The sequence below is a fragment of the Caretta caretta genome, chromosome 2, assembly GCF_965140235.1.
Source record: "Caretta caretta isolate rCarCar2 chromosome 2, rCarCar1.hap1, whole genome shotgun sequence".
NCBI lineage: Eukaryota > Metazoa > Chordata > Testudines > Cheloniidae > Caretta > Caretta caretta.
The window spans coordinates 22067688-22075779 of record NC_134207.1 but is presented as its reverse complement, the minus strand read 5'-3'; the positions used below and the strand labels follow the sequence as shown (position 1 = coordinate 22075779).

General features: G+C 42.0%; 1 protein-coding gene across 2 annotated transcripts in view; it reads right to left on the bottom strand.

The window, feature by feature from the left end:
• Window positions 1-1926: 1926 nt before the first annotated feature.
• The window catches only part of TMEM65 (transmembrane protein 65), a 53120-nt gene continuing 46954 nt past the window's right edge, over window positions 1927-8092 (bottom strand). For both annotated transcript variants that reach the window (XM_048841629.2, XM_075124947.1), the window contains one exon: window positions 1927-6874. In XM_048841629.2, coding sequence (XP_048697586.2) covers window positions 6779-6874 — 96 coding nt within the window. In that variant the 3' untranslated portion in view covers window positions 1927-6778. The remainder of the gene's footprint in view (window positions 6875-8092) is intronic.

The following is an 8092-nucleotide window of genomic DNA, read 5'->3' as shown; positions in this document are numbered from 1 at the left end:
TGTTCAAGATCTTCATTAATGATCTGGATGATGGGATGGATTGCACCCTTGGCAAGTTTGTGAATGATACTAAACTGGGGGGGGGGAGGTAGATACACTGGAGGGTAGGGATAGGATACAGAGGGACCTAGACAAATTAGAGGATTGGGCCAAAAGAAATCTGATGAGGTTCAACAAGGACAAGTGCAGAGTCCTGCACTTAGGACACAAGAATCACATGCACTGCTACAGGCTGGGGACTGACTGGCTAAGCAGTTCTGCAGAAAACGACCTGGGGATTACAGTGGACGAGAAGTTGGATATGAGTCAACAGTGTGCCCTTGTTGCCAAGAAGAGTAATGGCATATTGGGCTGGTGATTATTACCCTCTATTTGGCACTGGTGAGGCCACATCTGGAGTATTGTGTGCAGTTTTAGTCCCCCCACTACAAGGGATATGGACAAATTGGAGAGAGTCCAGCAGAGGACAACAAAAATGATTAGGGGGCTGGGGCACATGACTTACAAGGAGAGGCTGAGGGAACTGGGGTTATTTCGTCTGCAGAAGAGAAGAATGAGGGGCAATTTGATAGCAGCCTTCAATTACCTGAAGGGGGGTTCCAAAGAGGATGGAGCTAGGCTGTTCTCAGTGGTGGCAGATGACAGAACAAGGAGCAATGGTCTCAAGTTGCAGTAGGGGAGGTCTAGGTTGGATATTAGGAAAAACTATTTCACTAGGAGGGTGGCGAAGCACTGGAGTGGGTTACCTAGCGAGGTGGCGGAATCTCCATCTTTAGAGGTTTTTAAGGCCTGGCTTGACAAAGCCCTGGCTGGAATGATTTAATTGGGGTTAGTCCTGCTTTGAGCAGGGGATTGGACTAGATGGCCTCCTGAGGTCTCTTCGACCCTAATCTTTTATGATTCAATGAATGAGAAATATACAAAGATAAGTTTTGATGATCATGTGTCACGGTTACAGGGTGAGCTGCGCTTTTAGAGCCCTTTCAGTCCCTCTTAAGTGCTCTCCTCACATGACAGGCCTGGCTTCCAGCACTTCATTCTGGGTGGAACCATGCAGTCTTTCCACTCAGATTGACCTCTGGGCTGCAGCCCCATTTATCAGCTGCGTTAACCTGAGGGGCACCAACTGGGGTTGGCACATGTAAGCCCTCTTCCTCCAGGAGCCTGTGATGGAATAAGTTCGTAGTGACACTGAAACAGCTTCTTCAAAACAAAGTAATATTTATCTGCCAAAGGGAACTCAGCATTTAGGAAAAGCAGTTAAAGCAAAAAAGTGTCCTATATGTATTCTGACTTATCGATGCACAGCCTTTCTATGCACAGCTGAGGTAGGTCCAGCTTATTCCTGACCTCCCTTCTGAGCGTTAGTTCGCATCTTCATAGACCCTCTCTGTCTCAGTCTATCAATGTGTCAGCCTCAGTCTGCTGACAATCCTCTCTCCCCATCTCTTTCAGCAGGGCAAATCCTTTAATTGACTGAGTCTTTTGATCTCTCTCTCTCTCGGTCTCTCATCAGCCTTGACAAAGCAGCTGTGTAACTTTGTTGGCACCAGATAAGTTGTTTCTTTATAGCTAATAACCTGGCTGAGACATTCCTTATCTAGGTGATTATTTTCCTTTTCCTGCTTGGTTCCTCTAACAACCCCTTTTGATCTTACCCTATACCAAGTAACTCATCATAAACACACCGAGGTATGCACAATATTCATAAAAAATAAGATATTTCTCAGTTTGGCACACACCATACTATCAAATGCATGGTTTTTGCTGGTTATTTCTAAAAACTTGTCCCTGAATCTATCATGGGCAATGGAAGCAAAAGGAATTGCTCAAACTACAGTAATCACTTGAATCATTTGTTAAAAACACACTGATAATGAAATTTAAAGTTACAATGAAAGACATACCATTTCAGAATATAAACAATTTCACGTCTACCAAGTTTTTAATGTTAAAGGCCCATTTTACATACAGTACAAAACTGATAGAAATAAATAGAGTAAGAACAAAGTCTCTTAAAAAACTTGTACGGACAACATGGTAGTTCTTCTGTTATATGCTTGGTCTTTTCAAATCTGTGTTTTTAAGAACAGAGCCAGAGTTCTCAGAATTGCCCTTGTTCATTTACTAAAAACACATGCTGAGAGATTCACAATACTGAATATGCACAAATCCCTCATTCTGAATCAGGCAGATACCCTATTTTCTCACTACTGAGGTACATGGGTTAATCTTGTAGCCTTGCTGAGCCATCCCACATACAGGGGGACATCTAGCCCCACTGAAAACTGTAAGAACTTCCCCACTGGTGACAAAGGTGGCAGGATTTCACCCACAGTATTCACTATTCCTTTCCCAAATCCTGGGAGACCTAGGGAGTCACCTTCATGATCTCCCTGTCCACGGCTGGTCTGAGACACCCAAGACTATTTCCAACCACGTGCTGCCTGCCCATTATACTTTTTCATGGCCGGCTCAATAGTTTTAAAACAAAATCACATTCACTTCTTTGAAGATCTTTTAGTTCATCTTTTCTTGTTAAAAACACTGGTTGCAGAACAATAGTTTACCATACAGTATCAACAAAATGCACTCAATGTACATGCACAAGGTAATAAACAATAGTACATGGAGTTAATATTGTCATTTTTAAATGAGCACTACTACAACAGCTGAATTTAGCTATGTATTTGTTCTTGCAAGCTCTCAAAATAATGAGAATGAAGTTAGTGTTCCAATTTTAAATCGGTTAGTGAAGTACAGAAGCTTGAGTATTGCCTAAAAATGTCAATGCCAATATTGTAATGGGAAACACTGCTGAAACTATTCTGTGCAAAATACTATACATTAGAGTATGGTACTTATCTTCAGCAACATGTTACACTTTGATGAGTATTAGATGGCCCCCATAAATTGATGAATTATGTCATGTCCATAGCAAAATAACTGTGAATACAGTTAGATTGCTATCCAAAATGCGTTTTATGTGTTCTCCATCTTAAAAAAAATATTAAAGGGACTAATTATAGCTTTGTAAAGAAAAAAACAGGAAAGAACAGTTGTCAAAAGAAGAAAAGCTTATTGCAAACTGAATACATATGCAGAGGAAGAAAATCAAAGTGTCCTTTCCAGACAAGACAACTACCTGGATGATCAATTTTAAAGCATCCAAGTGCCTCATAAAACACAAAAACTTATACTGGAAAGAAGATTATACTATGCTACAACAAGGGACATTTGAACTGATATTACATATTAAGGAGATATCAACCGAAAGTTTATGAAAAGTCATCTTTTTGTGCAAAGTGCAATTTTGAGACACTGCTTTATCAGTACTATCTCAAAGCTTATTAACAAGTTGATAGTATTTCTTTGTTCCTTCTTCATCTATTAGGATTAAAGGGCTGGTACTGCTGTGGCAGGGCCTCTGGCAGTGGTCAAGAGGGAGATCAGATTTACCACCCAGAAGGCGAGCTGCTAATCAAACATGTTAAACAAATAAGGGCTGTAATAATAAAGTCTTTCCAACAGCAAACAAAACACTTAGTTTCATGGGATGTAATGTAATTGTTACTATCTTCTTATAGATTAGAAAAACTCATCTAAGAATGCAGAGCTGCCAAAATAAAGTGTTCTAGCTCTACCCTGCTTTTGGTATCTTCTTCCATATTGTACATAGAGAGGATCCTCTCCTTTGTAGGCAACTATAAGGAATTTATAATTATAGTACAGATGGGTCATATACTGAAATATTAAAAATATTTAATATGGTAATTGCAACTTAACTCATCACTCACCACATAAACATAAAAGATTATACAGGGCTGCAAATAAGTAAAATTAATAAGGCAAAAAAGGAAAAAACCCACAAATCTGCTTTTCCAATAAATGCCATCACAGCAAAAGTAACAAACAAAGGTCTAGTTTTAACTGTGAATTATATTCTGCAAATCAGATCCACTAATCCAGACTGATTCCCCCCCGCCTCGAATTTGACTAATCAGAGAAACCACCTGTTTAAGCATTTTTGGCATGTGCACTCATTCATCTTAAGATAGCTTTCAACAGAAAGACTGAGAAAGACCATCATATTGAGTTTCTAAATTAGGAAACCATGCCTGCAAACATTTGCAAATAAAAAACCCAGTAGATTTTAATTTAGCTATGGTTGTATGAACATGCATAAATATGCATAAATTCAGATACATTTGTCCATTTGTTCTACTCATGCCCACTTCATACATTCATTCCATACATCTCATCTAGCATTCATCTCACACCCACTTTCACTCCATCCCATCTTTCTACCCAACGTCGTTACTCATATACTACCCAGACAACTCATTCCTCCACCAACCCCCCCCTTCATTCCACTCATTCTGCATATACACACAGTTCTATGCATGCAGCCCCACACCCACCAACTGTACCTGCTCACTTCACACACCCATGCATGTTCCACCCACCTGTGCTGAACACCTCACCCACCCATTACACACACAAAAACACACCCCTGCACCTCATACCCAATTCAATCCATGCAGTCATCCCATCACCCACAAAACCCTCCACTAAGCCAGCTCCCACATTACACAAGAGGAGGGAAAGCATACCATAGGCTTCACCATTTACAGAGCCCAGGGCAAGGATGGGAATCCCAGGCGTGGAAGTTCCATCCTTCCCGATAAACATCCCAGGCCTATGATTCCCTATTCTTTTCCTCTCTCCCCATTCCTCCCCGCGATGGCTTCCCACACCTATGTGCTTTTGGGAGGGACCAGCTACCCACTATCTCCAGTGTTTGGGGGACTGTCAAGTGGGGGACACTGCCTAATCCACACCCTGGCTCTGCAGGCATTAAACTCTGCTGGCTCCAGCCCTGGCTGCTGAAGACAGTTCCACCCCCATGGGAGGAGTTTGCCAGCAACAGGGGGTTTCCCATCGGATGGGTATGAAAACCCCAACTACTGAGTAGAGCTACTCCTGGCTAGTATGATTGAAGTCAACAGAGCTCAGTGCCTGGGAGGCAATGTCCCTGCCTCTAAAGGCCATGGGGCTCTGGGATTTGGGAGGCAGAGGGTTCCCTGTTCTCAGCTCCCGAAAGACTAGAGATGGGGAGTCAGCCAGGTACCACATGAAGACCTACGGAGGGGAGGGGCAGGCCATCAGGGCCTGTCCCAGAAGACTCCTAAGGTAAGAGGGGAGCTGGGGCCAGGGTGGGTAGGTTGATGCTAGAGACTCATGGGAGGGCAAATGCACATAGGCAGATGCGGGAGGTCAAGGGGAACTGCAGAGCTGGCAGAAAGCAGCAGCTCCCCAGCCAGTTCTAAGACCGAAGAGCCGAGCACTCCACCAGCCCTCAAGCCTTTGCTTACCCAGCTAATAGATAGTGGAGCAGAGCTCTCGTGTGCTCCACAGACTAAAGACCAGACTGTCCATCAGCTTGTGTAGCAGCTCCAGTTGGCTTTTGTTCCCCAGGACGCAGATGAATAGGAAAGAACAACCAAACAGAGGCTATTTCCCCATATATTAGAGGTTTTCCCCACAAATCCATATCATGGTTTGAAAATCTGTGGTCTACAGGGAAACCTGTAGAACTGGCAGGTCTGGAAAGTGTCCAGAGTTGCCACACTGGAATCCGATTTAATTTGACTGAAACAGATCTTCAAGTCATATCTTTCTTGGACAGAACACAGCACGGGTTCATACCCTTTGCACGAAGCATTCAACCTCATTTTTTGTCCTGTGCACTCATCTGGAAAAGACTTCCTGTATGTATCATCACCTCAAACAGAACTTTCCTTTTCCAGTTTCATCTCAAGACATCCCTCCCTTGTCTACAGCTCTTCTCAGCCTATCTGCTATGCTGTACAAAACACAGTTATTATTTTGATCCAGTTACCAGGAGCACATAATTACTCCACTAGGGGCTCAGCTGGAATTCCTGGAGTTTGGTGAAAGTCCAGGAAGAGAGGAAAGTTATGCTTACTGCAAGTAGGTGCTGTAACATATTTGAGTGGGTGGTTAGATGAAAGAAAGGATACTCCACACACTAACTTTAAACTTGACTCTCAAAATACTGCTTCGGGGGGAAAAAAATTGGGTGACTGTGTATAAACTCTGAAGGATGAGCCTGGTAACAAGGCACCACTATAAACACTTACCTTGTCAAGAAGTGATGGCATGTAATGGATGGCTTGTAAGCCACATTAGCTAGAATTGTGAAGGAGTGCAAACCAAACAGTGGGGGGTTGCTGAAACAGGCCTATCCTGAGGAAATGTGAAATGGTGGCTCAAAGGAAAAAAATAACTGCAAAAGTGCTTAATAACATCATTCCAAATCACCTGCCAACTGGCCCCACTGATAGTCTGGATTGGAGGACCTGATGAGACCATAAAGGATCCTTTTTGGCATGCATTTACAAGTTAGGCAGCAGCTGTGGAAACCCAAAACCTACACAGTACATCCAGAGCAGTCAAGTAAGTAATAATCCTGTTACCGGATGAAGGTGAGAGGGAATCAGTAAACGTCAGTTGCTACTATAAGTGAGAACATTTCAACAACTTACTTTAAATAAAAAGCTAAATGGTATCTTATAAAAAGATGTACTGAATAAGACAAAGCCACAATAAATTAGTGTATCCATAAAACAACATGCTGAATGTTTTGTTCCCAGGTCTATACATTGTTACTGTCAGTTAATTCCTAAATATTCTGACAGCATAATTGAATAATTGAGGTACATTAGTTTACATTTTTATTTGTATTGTAAAAATGTTAATTTTTCTCTTCCAGTTTTTTTTCTTCATCTCCAAAGAAGAACAAAGGAAACATTCCTAAAAGGCAGCCAATGGTCACTCCAATAGCTTTACCCTAAGGAAAAAAATGGAGAGAAATTACCAGGGTTTTCACAGTCCAGTTGCTACACATTTGCACAGTGGTAGCACCCCCAATCAGGAAATAGGTCCTATTATGCTAGCCACTGCAATAGCACATAATTAGAAACTAACCCTGTTCTGAAGTGCTTACAATATAGGAAGACAAAAAAAAAAAAAGATATAAATGTGCAAGGACAGCAATCAGGGTAACATGTCAAATTAATTCAGTGGGTTGGGTTTTTTTGCCCCAAGTCAGGGAACATACAAAGAGTGGTGGAGAGGAATATATATGCAGGTGGACAAGGCTGACAGTGGCAAGGCACAAGGAGTGGGATACACACCATAATAAAAGAAGAGTGTGTGAATAAGTGGGGAGGGAGGGAGCGCAGAACTGTGAAGGGTCTTGAAAGAGAGCCCAAGAACTTGAATTTCTTGTAATGGAGACGATGACAACTGTGGAGGGATTCAAAAAAGGAGTGACATGGTCATAATGACAGGCAAGGAAGATACCTTAGCAGCTGCACTTTAATGGAATGGGAGGCAGTGAAGGAGGTGTCAGGGAGGCCAGAGAAGAGGAGATTATTGTAATCAAAATGGGAGATGAGGACCTGTAAGATTTTGCTGCATGTACACAAAGAAATAGGTCAGATTTCACAAACGTTATGGAAGAAGAACCCACAAGATTTGGGCCCACATGTCTAGGTCAAAGGAGAAGAACTAGTCAAAGGTGATGTGCAGGTTAGATCTCGGAGCAAAAAAAATATGGTAATATTGTGAAGTGACAAGTAAGGGTTGAGTGGGAAGGTTTTGGGAAGAAAAATAGTGAGTTCAATTTTGGCCATGTTAGGTTTAAGCTGCTAAGACATCCAGAAGACTTTGTCAAAGAGAGATGCTGTAAAGCCAAATTGGATGAGGGAGACAGCAGAAAGACAGATTTGAGAGTCATTGGGATGAGAATGGAAGCCGAATCTATGTGAATGAATGAGATCTTACAAAAAGATGTACAGGAAGAGTAGCAGAGTTAACAGTTAATTTTGTTTAAAGTTCCAAGAGTCGGACTCTCAAAATTTTAACATTTGGGATTAACAATTAGCATAGGAAAACCCTAAATGCTACAGGCTGACGAATGTGCCATTGAAAACATTTAGTACCTGTACATAAGGCTAGAGGATTCATTGCTTCTTTTGCTGCTGGTGATGTTACATCAGGACAT